Genomic DNA, 15,711 nt, shown 5'->3' with positions numbered 1-15,711 from the left:
TCCAGAAGGGCGTGGCCAGTGTGTGAACCTCCCTGGAAGGAGAGTCGAAAGGGCAGCTGAGTGCGCGTTGCTGGAGAGCTTGAACAGGGAAAGGCGCCCACCAGGACTCTCCGCTTCACTGGTGGGCCCTGACTTTTAACGGGCACTGAAGGACAAAGTGGCCGGCCTTGCCGCAGTACAGGCACAATCCCTGAGCTAAACGCTCCTGTCTCTGCTGCGGCGTAAGCCGGAGACGACCCAGTTGCATGGGCTCCACATCAGCTGCCTGTGAACTCGCCGCATCGAATGACGCGGACTCCAGGTGGCGCCACGGAGTAGTGGATTGACGGCGTTGCCGGCGGCGGTTGAGACGGCCCTCCACACGGAGCGCGAGATTAATCAAATTGTCCAGCTCTCGAGGAAGCTCCACCGTCGCTAATTCGTCAGCGATTACATCATCCAGTCCCTCGAGAAATCGCGCGCGTAGCGCGCCCTCATTCCAGCCGCAAGCCGCCGCTAGAGTCTGAAATTGTATGGCATAGTCGGTGACTGAACATCTCCTCTGAGACAACCGAGACAGCTGAGCCGCCGCCTCATCTCCCTGGGCTGACCGGTCGAACAGCTTCGCCATCTCCTGGCGAAAATCCGCAAAAGTAGCACAGCAGGGAGCCCGCGCTCTCCATACGGCGATTCCCCATTCGCGGGCGCGACCCGAGAGGAGAGTGAGGACGTATGCCACCTTAGCCTCCTCTGTGGCGTAACGTCGAGGCTGCAGTGAGAACACCAGCGAACACTGGGAGAGGAAGGCTTGGCAGGCATTCGGATCGCCATCATACACCGGGGGATTGTTGGCATGAGGCTCAGGGTCCAACGGAATACCAGCGCGGAGAACGGGACCCCGGTTAGCCGCCTCCCGCTGAAGATCATCGACGCGCGTGAGGAGCTCAGCGACTCGGGCATTTAGCGCGCCCACCTCCTGCGCTGTGGTGTTGAGCTGGGTGGCGTGCTGCCCCAGCAACACTCCCTGTTGCACCAGAGCAGAACGAAGCGGATCTGATCCCGCTGAATCCATCTGTGGTCAGATTGTTCTGTCGGAGAAACGAGGCTGGATTCAGATGCGGGTACAACAGAGGCTTTATTGAACAGAGAAATCACCGCGGGCAATGAGTGCCTTCGCGGACAGTCAGTGTGGACGTGGAACTCCCAACCACCCAGATGGGGGGAAAGCAGCTTGCTAATCCGAGCGAGAGGCTGAGCAGCCCAACAACGAGACCGCAGAGTCCCAGGGTAGGCGGATGCCGGAGGACGCCCACGGGTTCCTGCACGCACAGAGAGGTGCGGGAGATACAACAAACAGCTACGAGCACTGGAGCCTGGACGAGACAAGACAGGGCAGGTAAACGATACTAACATAGACAGTCAGAGCAAGGGAATAATCACAACAATCTGACAAAAGGCAGAGAAACACGAGGAGCTATAAGGAGAAGCTAATGAGAAGACCAGAACCAGGTGTGAAACAAGGGGCGAGCAGATAACAAGGAGGGCGGGGAAACAATCATGCTGACATATGCGCACGTGGCGAGCTGTCAAAACAACCATGCACCACAACACACAACACAGAGACAGCAAGAAACAGGTGATCAGACCCGAGACCCGACAGTATGTATTCAAATTCATATTTTGCCTTAAACTGATTTACTACAGTAATGATTTTATGATAACTGTTTGGTTTGGCTCAGCTACCAAATCAGACATCAGGAGATCGTCATGACTGCTGAGAGGATTATTGGTGCCCCCCTGACTAACCTCCAAGAACTTTACACTCCAGAGCGAGGAAAGGGGCTGGTAAAATCACCCTGGACCCCAAACATTCAACACACTTCCTCTTTGAAATGTTGCCTCTGGCCGGCGCTACAGAGCACTGAGCACCAAAATAGCCAGACGAGTCAGCTTTCCCCCCAGGGTATATTCCATCTAAACAATACATAACACATCTCAGGACCGTACATCTGTAAATAACTTATCAAAAAAATTTCTTCTGTAAATAGCCCATATACACATTCACAATTCTGTCTATTGATATTTTCTTTTTCTCTATATTTTATTACCATATTATAGTTTTTATTTATTGTCATTCATCACGTTTAGGAACTCACATGCCAACTTTGCACTGTAAAGTAATTTAATTACATTAATTTGATTACATATTATTTGTGTAAAACGTAAAATGTGTAAATAAAAGCTAGTAAAAACTTTTTTACAACACTATGTTGTAAAGTGTCCCATTGGATAATCAAATGTTCTACACACACTTCTTCACGCCCACGCACTTTGTCAAGTGCAAAGACCACAAGTGTGGGTATTCAGGCAGGCCCTATATTGCATGTTGTTGAGCAAAATTTGATTTAGTCAGCTATCTAGCATTGACTGTGCTAAACAGCAACCCTTGCTAACTTCTGAGGAATCACTTATGTCAAAACGAAAAGAAACCATGAGTGGCAAAGAGTGACAAAAGGAAAGTGACCGAGCTTATGCCAAAACAAAACAAACCAGGGGGAAATATCCCTGTTGAAAAATCCAGCATATGCTAGTTAGGTATGTTTTGAAACATGGCTGCTGGTTTGAGCTGGTTTAAGCTGGTCATGTGCTGGTCCTAATCAACTAGCTCCTGCTCAGGACCAGCTTAAACCAGCTCAAACCAGCAGCCATGCTTCAAAACGTACCTAACCAGCATATGCTTTTTAAATGACATGTTTTTGTGATATATGCTTTGTTAGAAATTCTTCTTCTTGCAGCGTGACACAGCTGCTCCGCCGTGGCTATAAAAGGCAATCATGTTGATTTCGAAAACCACCATATCCATCCGCGAACGGTGCTGAAGCACAGCTGATGTAAAAGAACTACAGCTACTCCAAGTAACATGCAATTTTATTTTCAACCACAGCTGGCGATAGAGAGGCCATAGTTCCGTGGTGCAGCTTAGGCAGTTATTTTACTTTAATTTAATCGTACGTGAACGAAATCAATGCCATTGACGGTCTAATCATCTTTCAGTAAATCAGTTATGTAAAATTTAATTAGAAATGGCAAGACCCAGGCTCTGTTAACTTGTAGTGCAACTCAGGTTTACCTTAGAAAAATATATTAACGTGTAATATATTAACATGACTCCAAAAAGCATGATAGAGGCAGGCAGGGGCCTGTATTTAGACAGCCGTCAGTAGTTTAGAATTTGAGAGCAGTTCTCTGACTTCTCAGACTTTGAAATGTTAAACTTTCAGTGGCTGAAGTGTTTAGATTAGCGAAAGTGATGTAAATAGACGTGATGAAATATGTAAGTGAGCTGTAAACAGTTCTTTTTATCTTCAGTCAGCCGTGTGTGCGCGTGTGCGTACATGTGCATGTGCAGAGCGTATTGTGTGTGAGTGTGAGAGAGCCGCGCTTCAAACGTTACGTGCGCAACTTGCTCTCGCACCAAGTCTATTCTTTACAGTTTGTTTTCTTTTACTCTCCAAAAATGTAAATTATGTCTAGCTGCTGTTTTTTATTATATGCAGCCGAGGAGTGGGCGCACGGCTTCCGTGGCAGGGTTTGCTGATTAATTTCCTGAGGTTAGGGCTATTGCGCTGCGCGTAGTGATGCAACATGAACTCACAGACAGCCAGAATTTTCTCATAAAATCAAAAGAGAAAATTCAGCAGGAATAAACCGCATGGGCCTTTGCACTCAGCATTTTGCATCTCTGTGTAGATGATCAGTAAAATTGGCTTAAGGATAATTTGATAGTTTGTGCATTTGAAATCAAATAAAAGCAGTTAACAATTCCATCTTTGTATGAGAGAAGAAATCAACCCAACTTCTAAGCTTAAACAAAACCCTCCAAACACCTCACAGATGAATACACACTCCCATTACAGAACTCTGTTTCAATCTTTACTTCTGATTTTTGTTCAACAGACATGAATAGCCTATTAGCGGTGCCAATTTTACTTCCAGCTCTCAGCAAACGCACTTAAACTAGCTACGGGTCACTTGAAATTTACAGGCAGCCTAGTTGTGTTAGAACATGATTGGAACTAGATTCTGCACGAAGTTAAATCTCCAGTAGTGGGGCTGAGCGACTCTGCATCAGTAGCTGGATTGCAAGTGTACGCGCTCTCGCCACCAGGTGGCGCGTATTGAGCGCTTAACAGATGCGCAGCAGCGTGCTTGTCTTGCTCTGATCAACTGAGACTGCTGTCACACGAAGGGACCTGCGACCTGCATCTCGGAGGAATTTATGTGAGATGACGTCAAAACAGATTTCCCTAGCTAACGAATCGAGTTAGTTAAAAAAAAAATGAATTTTTTTAATGCGTGCAATGAATTCGGAACTTCAGATTTTTTTTAAATCAAAGTACACACGTCATTTAGATCATTTGTTTATTTATATTTTAATTTTAAATTAAACTAACTTGTCTTTCTGTCTTATATATACAACTGTGAGATTACGTGAATTTTTCACCTTCACAGTTTACATTAACCTAGGTGGGTTTGACCCCAAGAGGACAAGTTTATACCAAGAATTTCCACAGCGCTTCAGTTCGTATCAAAGAGAAGTGCTAGAACCCTGCATAACGCAAATGAAGCTCGTGCTCTTAATCTGTCTTCACTGGGGTCGTGGTGACAAATTGACTTAAAACTGCTCTCTTATTTCTTTCTCGCAGAGAGCCTAAGTTAAAGGTGACAGTTGTATATTTACCTTAATCAATACAAAGTGAAGCTTGATTTGTTGCCGCCCACATCTCGCACAGAAGCTCGTTTTAAATAAGAATTCTTTGACTTTCTGTGTTATGTTGTATTGATGAGAGCGTGAATTAAATAAGAAGCTCAGCTTATACGTCCGATGATAATAATAATAATAATAATAATGATAACAACACACACATAATGTTTACCAAACATTATATTTAATGCGAAATGTCTCGAATTTAATGATTTCATTTCTGCCTTTCTCTTTCCGTCTTCGGGATACTATCCTCATCATGTGCAAGTAGTGAAAGACCTGCAAACTTTATTGACAACGTAAAAGTTATCAAAAACTTTCAAAAGTTGCAGTGGGGTTCTTCAGTCCTCTGACATGTAGGCAGTGCTAAGTGATAAGTGCAGCGTTGAGCGCTGCTGTACCAGTGGTGGAAACTTCACTTCAGTATGTTGGGGGTTTGGCTGTGTGACGTCGCGGGTTGGGTTACAATAAAGAGGCGGTTTGACTTTGGGACCACAAGACAGAGCTAGAGTAAGAGAGAGAGAGAGAGAGTTTCTACCCTGAGTAACCAAATACTCACAGAGCACAACCGCTGGACCACAGCTGTGCGAACTTCAGGGTTTTCCCGTGTCTCTGCTGCGAGAACATGCTGAGGAAGACGAACATTTCTCCGATCCGAGAGTTTTGCACTGAATTTTGAAACGCTGCGGGACGACTAAGTGACAGTAAATCCTCTTATTTTGGATCGTCCCGCTTCACCAAGATCTGGTAAATATTTTCTGGGATTTTGGAATATTTTTGACAAGCTTTTACTACTATTGCAAGACATAGGCCTATAGTCTGTATATTGGCGGTGATTTCCTGCGGTAGGCGTGAACAAATGTGTAATGTTCAAGTGCACTTGAGAATGAATTAGTTGGGCCAGAAATTGCTTGTAAAGCATGACGAGCAGGACGTGTAAGACTTCAGTTGTTAAAAGAAAATATTTGGAAAATGTGTATTAACTGCATTGCAATTGCAAAGTAATGTGTTGCTTAAAGCAGATAAAAGTCACAGCAAAGTATCTAATGTGTGAATGGTGGTCTTTAATAGTGATCGGTCAGTGATCAACAGGTGGGATGCGCATTCCAAACTCTTACTGATCATAAGTGGTGTAAAAACATTTAGGCTAAAATATGTGTTTGAGGAATAAAATAATTGTGTTTTCACAACATTAATATTACTCAAATAAATAAATAAACAAATAATATAAAATATTCGCATAGCCTGTATCTGAGAAATGTCTCTGGACAGCTTTGAAGCCGCTCTGATGTCATCCGATGATTTTCGTTAAAAACTATAACAAACGTGAATTCGTTGAAACAAATCGTAAACTTTAGATTGTATTATGCATCTGTAAAAAGTTACCCTTCCCCCCCTCTAAACCACGCATGGGCTTGTGGTCGGTGGTCTCGAGTCGTTTTTCGTGTAGGCTATATGCTTTGAATGGAATGGACCTCTACAGTTTTACAGTGATGCTCGGTGTTGAGAAAATGAGAAATTATTCGTTTGTTTCGGTTTATTTTAAGCACTATTCGTTCACAGTGTCTTGCGGAAGCAGCAAAGTTGGCAATACAAACTAAATATATTTTATCACTTAAGAACAATGACGTAGGCTAATTAATCCTAGCGTTCATATAATTTAAAATATAAACGTCGTTTCTTTTAAAGTAATGTGGAATATAGGCTATTTTTTTTAAATATAGGCCTAATTTAAAATATGTATTAATAATTGTTTATTTGTTTATTGGTTGAACGCTTTAGTTTTGAATTTAAACATCAAAAAAATCTATCCAACAATTGAAACATTTTAGATATTAATAAATAAATGTTACGATCGTGGTTCAAATAACAATGATACTAAACGTTTAGCATTTTGGCCTAATATATTAATGTAAAAAAAAAAAATGTCTGTTGGATGCCCCTTGTCCAAAACGACTACTGTTAAAACATTTAAATTATTCATGATTTGTTTAATTTTGCTAGAGAGAAATTCAACGAATTTAGATAAACATCAAGCATAATTTAAAAGATAAGGCATTTAAAATTATTATTATATCAGTATTTGGAGAGTGACCTATTTAGCTTTAACATTTATATATTTTGATCTGACTACACAAGATGCCTGAGTCTAAATCTGGGACAATATGGCACATTATTGATTACTTTAAAATATTACACTGTCAGTTTTTGTCGTATGATATTATACCGGCAAACGCATTTTTACATCAACCTGCAAACACAGAAGATCGCTTGGTCTTTTCCACAATACCTAGGCCTAAATATATTTGTATATTTAGTCAACTGTTTGACGGTGCTTAATGAAAGGTGTGTTTCCCTCTCTCCAGGGTTAAGTGATCACATCCTCTCAGGGGGCTGCGCGGAAAAAAAGAAAACATACACTTACTTGATAATCGTTGCACAACTGACCAAAGGCCTGTCGTTAACGCATGACTGTAAAACACTTCGAGATTTTTCTGTGATCTCCGTACGCGCGACAGGCGCACATTCACACCTACCGAGAGATAAAACACTGATGACCTCCGCGCGCTCAACGCGCTACCTACTGATGAAAGCTGAGCAATCACAGTTATTGATAAGGAAGCTTACTGATAGACAGAGGCCACAATGAGGGCGCAAACTGTAGGCAGTTGCCGTGCGTCTGACAACATGGAGTATTTGCACACTGATGGGTGTTTGCAGAATAGCCTACTACTTTCAACTTAAGGATAACAAACTGGATTTTCCTTTACAATTTTTATTGATAGCCTACATTAAAAAAAATGTTTCCCCAGATTTTGAACGTGTCACATTTAGCCTACATCTCATGGTGGATGGAGGTAGACCCGAACTCAGCAAATTGTGGTGTGACTTTCGAGACTCTTTCACCACCTTGTCTGGGATAGACGTCTTTTGTCCCACAACACTGATTCGGCCTGGCGTGGGGAACAAAATCTGTGAGAATTACCCAGACACAGTGCGCAAATCTGACTAATTAGCCAACAATGTCCCGGAAAAAAATGTCCAAGCACTTGTGAAATCCCACAATTCAGAAATGCCTTTCCCCCGAAAACTCTCAACTGGCGTTAGATTTAACGGTTAAGCAGACAGTTCAGGTAACACATTCCCCTCCGTCACTCGTTTTAAATGTATGTTGACTTCAAAGGGTTAAGGGTACGAGCCTGTTCTCGGGAGCGAGTCCTGATCTCCTCTAATGACCCCCCTAAGTAAAAGTCAATTACTTCTGCGCGATGATCAGAGCGTCCAAATCCCCGGGGGAGCTTTGAGCTTCAGAAAGACTAATTAGGACTATTTCACTTTTTATTTACCGCGGATCAGACTCTCTCCGCATCCTGAGTACTCTATTCGAGACAGAAATACACACAAATTAAGCGTCATCATTTACATAGACCTTTTAGCTGGAAATGTTTCTAGCGATGTGACTTTTTTCCCCTTGACCTTTACTGAACTTTCAAAACATGACACACAGGCTATGACTTTTAAACTAATTTAGCAGCTCTTTGATCTTATTCATTGTAACCAGAACCATATCTGGTATCCCTATAGTCTTTTTTTATTTATTCACAGTAATCTAACACACAACACGTTGTTGCATTTCTTTCACGTGGTGCTTATAAAACGGTGTGAAAAAAAAAATCCTCCAGACCATATGAGTAACACTGTAAACACACCAAGCCTGTTTGAATGAGTGTGTGTGTGCTTGTAGTTCCTGATGAAACAAAGAGGAGTTATTGTGCTTTGTGTCTGTTCTCATCCAACCTGATTAAACAGTTGAGGCAGGTATGTCATCTGCCGTCTTTTGTCTTCATGGCCATAGGCATATTTGAAGCATGCAGATGCAACGCCAAAATGTACATGCACACACATTCATCTGGCAGGCTTGAGCATTGCTTTGTGCTCACGTTGGAGTGTGCACTTTCAATATGTCAGACAAGGTGCCTCGCTTGACAAGTGCACTTTATGTCTTGACATGAGTGCAGTGTGCCTGTGTGTTTTTTTTCTTTTCTTTTTAGGGAAGTCCCTTCAGCCTGTAAGGACTAAAGCAAGATGTTTCTAAGTAACGCATAATATAGGCCTATAGTAAACGGAAAATGCAAACATAGTGGGTGGATTCTCAAAAGGTGTCTGCAGGTGTATTATTTTTGAGACACTGTGCTAGTTGCTTTTCACTCATTTAGCTCTGTTTTTGTCTCCTACAGAAACTTTCTGGAATCAGTCATGGGCAGTAAAACGCTCCCAGCACCAGTGCCTCTTCATCCTTCTCTGCAGCTGGCGAACTATTCCTTCCTTCAGACCTCTAACGGGCTGCATTTGCCTGCCGACCACATGCCCAGCATCTACAGTTTCAGTGCCTTGCATGCCGTCCACCTGCACCAGTGGACTCTGGGCTACCCACCGTTCACTTTGCCACGCTGCACCTTCTCCAAGCTGCCTGGCCTGGTGGACGCCCGCTTCCCTCTCCCCTCAATCCCTCTGTTTCCCCATCTCGTCCAGCCCACCAAACAGGAGTCCCCCGGGCCTGGGTCTGGAGCGTCCAGCAAAAGCAAACCCCGTTTTGACTTTGCCAACCTGGCAGCGGCTGCCACGCAGGACGACGCCCTGAAGGCGGAAGATCTGAGCACTAACAACGGGCACGTGCGCTCACCCTCATTAGGCTGCCTGCTGGATGTGGCCAAGCTCTCCTCGCCAGAAAGAAAACCAAGCCGAGGACGACTCCCGTCCAAGACAAAAAAGGAGTTTGTGTGCAAGTTCTGTGGCCGCCACTTCACAAAGTCCTACAACCTGTTGATCCACGAGCGCACGCACACAGATGAACGGCCGTACACTTGTGACATCTGTCATAAAGCCTTCAGGAGGCAGGACCACCTGAGAGACCACAGGTAAAGACATATCAGTACACTGATCTCAGATCAGTTCATTAGAGCTGATATTGAAATACATTCCTGCTCATATCTGCCCATTCATAAACGTATGGTATAAGAAACTATGGCCCACACACAAACTCCAAACTACCTGCAGATTCTGTTCCAGTCATGACCTCATCATGCATTACTGCATAATGATCTCTCCCATCATTCAAGTTAGAGAATAACACAGCAAATTTTAAATATATGCACACACAAAAAGCAACAATTGATATCTAAATATATAATAGGATAGGATATATATATATATATATATATATATATATATAATTTCATGAATTAATATTTTTGTGTGTGAATTTAAATTAATGTGTGTGTTATCAATTAATCAATATGTTATGCACATTTTTACTTAAAAAAAACAACATTTACAATTGAAGTTAAGGTGGTTTGCCTTGCAAAACATTAAGCACAACAGATGCAGACAAACAAATCAGTTTCTTATTTCTTTTCAAACCACACCTGCTCTTATGATTTATGACATTTGTCATTCCACCTGCTCTTATGATTTATGACATTTGTCATTCATCTTTAAGAATGATTTAAATTAGTTGAGACTTGTTGAACAATCTCCTCCAATTCTTCAGTAATGATCTTGGCTCTTTGCCTCACTGACAATTATCACTAGATATACATCATGTTTGGGATTTAATTAACATTTGCAGACCCAAAGATTTGTCATGAGAAGGCAGATAACTATTGCACTATTTTTGCCGTCATTTCAATAGTTCACATTTTGGCAGAATACTGAAGTGCAGGATATTTAATCCGAGAAAAGAAGCTCAAACAGCTTTAAAACCTGTGTTGTTTAAGTTGTAAACATGCCTACATCCATTAACCAACCACAACTATTTTCTCTCTTTTGTTCTCTAAAGATACATCCATTCCAAAGAGAAGCCATTTAAATGCCAGGAGTGTGGAAAGGGTTTCTGTCAGTCCAGAACTCTTGCTGTCCACAAAACATTACACATGCAGGTCAAGGAGCTCAAACCAGCCAAGATAAAGTGAGGGCATCTGTTTCAATCAATGGGGACGCTATAAAACCAAACCTAGTGGCACCAGTCAAAAACATTGTCATTCCAAGGCCACAGAACCTCCATCTGAGGGCCGTGGACCTCTGTGTACGGCTTAACGCCACAAAGATGGATTGGGCCTGACCAAAGAGCTTCCTGAAAAGGCATCCTTCCATAACCTACAGCCATGGTGCCTTAAAAGTTTGACTGATACAAAGGAATGGAGAACCCAGATAAGAAGTCATGGAACTCAGCAGAAGCTTTAACATGGATTTAAGACAATCAAATTGATTGATTTAAGAAAGAACAAATAAGCAAGAAGAGCGCCGACACAAAAGAGAACAGCTACAGTGAGATCTGTGATTTTAGTCTGCATGGCAGACTATCCATTCCCAATGATCTGTTGTTTTATTTTTGTAAACAATGATTTTTCTAGATATTGTTGACATTGTCGTTGATGAAGGCAGACTATTCGGACCTATGCAGTTACTGAGAGCCCACCAAAGCTCTCGCATTTAAAGCCTGAAGTCAGTCGAGCAGTCATTTCTTCTAACCAAAGACACCTTCAATCATGTAATTCCTCCTTTTGTACATTATTTTTGTATAACTGATATTTGGCACTTTAATCTGACTATTGATTATTTACATATATCACTGGATTCCTTAAACTTATTTTTGAAAATAAATAGTCATTTCTGTATCAAATGCATGTTTGTCGTAATCAATGCAAATCCTAACCTTATTCCTCTCAGCACGTTTGTGGAGTCAAAGAATGTTAAACCTAGAGATAAAGAGGTACAGCTGGCACAAATAAAGGGAATTTGTTTTCACAGACAAATTCAATATTAAACAATAAGCAGGGATAAACAATGTGCTCCACACTTGACTGAATAAATCAATAAATAATGATCTGTGATGTGAAGACATGGATTGACTTCACATTTGCCTGGGAGGCGACATCTGCTGCTGTCCTCATAAGCATCTTGATTCTTTCTCTGAGCTTTAAATCACTGCAGCTTTAAAAAGCCATCAGAGGGCATGAAAGTACACGTATTCATAGAGAAATCATAGCAAACAGACACACCTGCAAACACAATTCAGAGGTTGAATGGGGTGTTTAGAGAGATAAAAAAAAGACTTGTTCTAGACAGAGAAGGATTCATCAATAGTGTTAGATGCTCAACTCTAACCAAACACGGATGGATCTATTTTTAACCTTCAGAATTAGTAGCAGAAAGCTTCAAAGAACAAGGTTATGAAAAGGATCATCAGAGCCAGTCATTCTTACAGGCCCAGATGAATTGGCCCATTACAGAAACAGCATTTCTCAACCGGCACTCTGACCAACGCACAATTTAAAAACACAAATGGAGAAGAATCTTTAAAAACGTACCATTCCAAATTCAGACCACAACATCAGATTTATTGCCTCTGCTATGGTGAGCAAAGTATCAAACACTTTCACAACATCTGTGATACAGTTCTTGCTCTACACCCAGAGTTGGTCTCTTGGGTTTGTTCACAGGAATGGAATGTGGGTTTGTGTATGATGTGAGTTTCCGTGCACAGTCATGATTACTTTTGCCCTGACATCATCGCCCTTGGCTTTCAAGAAGTGGTCAAGGATTCAGAATTCTTTTCAGAATCATCTTACAGTACGCTGAGAACAACAATGCAATGTTATGAAGCAATTCGCAAACAAAAAATATTATTATTATAATAACACATTTATCATATTTTTAATATTTTTGTGTGAAAACAGCTTTTTATCTGATTTAATTATTATTAAATATAATAAAAATAGCATTGTTTGTTGTTTTGTGAATAGTTTTAGACTATAGGCTTAGGAAAATATTTTTGACTAATTAAAAATTATTGATGTTTCCAAAAAAAAAAAAAAAAAGGCATTCAGCTTCATGACGGTCACAGCTGGTTGCAAAAGTAGTAGTTGAAGCACAATCTATTTGAATTAATATTAACATTCATTAAACAAAACTCAGGATGCATGAACCATGGGACAGAACAGCCAATTACAACTGAACAGAACAACAATAACAGACAACTGAACTGAACCAAACACAGGGCTTAAATACACCAAACTAATCAGGGTGAACAGAAACAGGTGTGAACTAATCTGAAACCATACAGTGGTGGGAAAAGGGGAACAAAAGAAACTGGGTCAAACACAGGAACAAGGAAAACTAGAACAAAACCAAAACAGAACATACACGTGTCATTAGCCCCCCTTCCAAAAGACACGTCCTTGCGCCTTAGAAAAACTAAAGTCCAACAAAGAAGGGATGGACGTGGAGCTGGAGAGAGGCATAGCCAAGGGGAGGCTGACTGAGGGAACCACCACAGAGGAGATGATAGAAGGAGGAGCCAGGGTGGAAGCAGAGGAGAAGAAGCCAAGGAGGAGATGAAGGGTCGGAAGGCCGAGGTGGAGTCCAGGGCTCTGAGGACTGAGGCGGAGCCACGGGATCGATACCCCAGGATGGAGATGGAGACTGGAAGATCTGACGCTCATCCATCTTGCAAAGTGGAGAACAGTGAGCCAAGAGAGCTGGAGGGAACCATCGGAGGTAGAGCCGAAAGACTGGGTGGCTTTGGATGAGGAGGAGGGATTTCTGATGACACAGGTGAATCAGAGCTGGGTGGAACCAGCAGAGACACAGGAGATTCATGGCTGAGCAGAACCAGCTGAGACACAGGAGATTCAGACCAGGGTGGAAACACAGACTCTAAAAGTGCCGGGTGAAACAGACTCGGTGCAGGGAAATGAAACATGTAGAAAACATCTCCCAGTCAATTAGCTCTACATCTTTTGCCGCTGTTGAGGGGGTAGGGCTCCAAAATATCCCCTCATACTCCACCAGCAATCCCACTGGCACAGGCAATTTTGCCGGCTCACACACCAGGGGGTATTCCAGAAAGTAAGTTATGTGACATACCTGGGTATCTTTAAAGGTAAGCGGATAAACTCAGTTTTCGGTTCCAAAAATGGAGGTAACTCCAGTGGGCATGACAGATTGCACACAATATTATATATTATTATATATTATTACACACACAAACACACACACACACACACACACACACATAGCTGTAGATATATATTAATCAATATATATATTAATTATAAAGCACTATTATAACAAGGTAATGTTTATTTTATTCTAATATGTTTATTATATTTATTGCCATCTCACACATCATGGATCTGCATTTTATTTTTTATTTTTTTGCAATGGGATGTTTTCTATAATGTATTTCCATAATAAAAAATACATTTGTGATATGTCTTATATAATTAGCATCAAACAAACAATATAATTCTTATTCTCAGTGATTAAAGATTCAATGAAAAGATTGAAAAATGACTGCACAACCATCAAATAGGTGGCGATATGCACTAAGTATGTAAATGGCCATTGAACAAAAGAAGAAAAAAGTAGCATGCCGTGCTTTTTCTAATGTTCGTTTCCATGGTGACTCGTCGATTTGTCGCTCTGTTGAGAATGTTTTGTGTGTTAAAAGTGACCATACTCTGAGTTGACTGAACTTACTCACGGATGCATTTTTGGAACCAATATATAACTCAAGTAAGCAAGGTTTGAGGTCAGGGTATATGTGACAGTAAGTTCACTTTTTTTCTGGAATACACCTCTGGTCAGACTTAGTTGGCTCGGGCTCGGGGGTGATTTCTGGTTCTGGCTTCAGCTCAGGCTCTCCTATCGCGGCAGGCTTAAGCTCATCATCTGCGGTGGGCTCAGGCATCGCTGGTGATGGGCGGCTAGTAGTGGCTGGAGTGCTAACTTCCTCCTCTTTCTCACAGATGGTGAAGGGGGAACCGTTGTTGAGTACCACTCCATGTACTCCATGAAAGTCCCTAGAGCCTCATTTCTGGGCAAGCGCAGTCTCGTTTTAGCATTGAGGTTTGTCCGGAAAAACACACACAGGCAGTCGTCATCATATGGGACAAGATAGCAAAGGTCAAAACACTCCTTGTGTGCCTCTCTAGGGACTGATTCCCCTGTGAGAGGAGGAGGATTTTCTTTGCTGCTTTGTAATTTGGTTCGTTATTCTGTCATAGCTGGTTGCAAAAGTAGTAGTTGAAGCAGGATCTATTTGCAGCAATATTAAAATTTATTAAACAAAACTCAGGATGCATGAAACACAGGACAAAACTAGAACTAAAACAAAACAGAACTGAGCATAAACATGTGACGATGACAAACGTCAACTTCATTTCATGGATAAAATCTAATTAAATTAAAATAAAATACTCAATATAGTATTAATTATATGCCAGACTCAGTGGATGTTTTATTAAAGAAAAAAATGTGCTGATATGATTGCAAGGCAATACTTCTTCTTCAGCTGGGCATCATGGGTAAATGTTTCATTATGTGTCAACACATCCTGCCTTGAAGTTCAACTTTTCTGTGAGCAGGAAAAAGGGAGAGATGGAGAGAAAGAGAACACTCTGTGTGAATTAAATCCCATAATCTAAAATCCAGTGCACTGGAAGAGAGAAAAAAACTGAAACTGAAGAGCTAAGCCTGAGGAAAAGTCAATATGTTTTTCTTTATAATTATATACTTCCTAAGTTTACTGCAATCTCAAAACCACTGCAACAGTAAACCTCCACATAAAATTACCACAACACTAAAATTCTGAGGATGATCATTATTTGATATGGGATGGTTTAACCACCAACAACATTTCATGACCTATCAAAACTCATTCTCAGGTGCTTTGGGCTTCATAAGCTTTGGAAAGTCAAGACTTATCCGCAAAAACTCATTAAAGTTTAAAGGAAGATCAGAGTGGAGCATGAAATCAGTTCTGACAGAAGTATTTATCATATTCTTTAAACAAACACTCTCTTTGATGCTTCAGATATGGTATGTATTATAGCAGCATCAGTTTGTTACATTCAGTGCAATCATTTTTAGACCAAGCCAACTACGGGTTAGAGAGAAGGACA

The 15,711-nt window shown here is 41.5% G+C and overlaps 1 protein-coding gene across 1 annotated transcript; it reads left to right on the top strand.

Annotated features, from left to right (window-relative positions):
• Positions 1-5,304: 5,304 nt before the first annotated feature.
• On the top strand, positions 5,305-11,410 carry LOC107757107 (protein odd-skipped-related 1). Its single transcript, XM_016574484.1, has 3 exons — positions 5,305-5,491; positions 8,983-9,663; positions 10,584-11,410. The coding sequence occupies exons 2-3, from the start codon at positions 9,002-9,004 to the stop codon at positions 10,714-10,716; spliced, it is 795 nt and encodes a 264-aa protein (XP_016429970.1). The 5' UTR covers positions 5,305-5,491; positions 8,983-9,001; the 3' UTR covers positions 10,717-11,410.
• The last annotated feature ends 4,301 nt before the right edge of the window (positions 11,411-15,711 follow it).

This window comes from Sinocyclocheilus rhinocerous, unplaced genomic scaffold, assembly GCF_001515625.1.
Source record: "Sinocyclocheilus rhinocerous isolate Xijiao unplaced genomic scaffold, SAMN03320098_v1.1 scaffold503, whole genome shotgun sequence".
NCBI classification, from domain to species: Eukaryota; Metazoa; Chordata; class Actinopteri; order Cypriniformes; family Cyprinidae; genus Sinocyclocheilus; species Sinocyclocheilus rhinocerous.
This window is presented reverse-complemented; position numbering and strand designations above follow the sequence as displayed.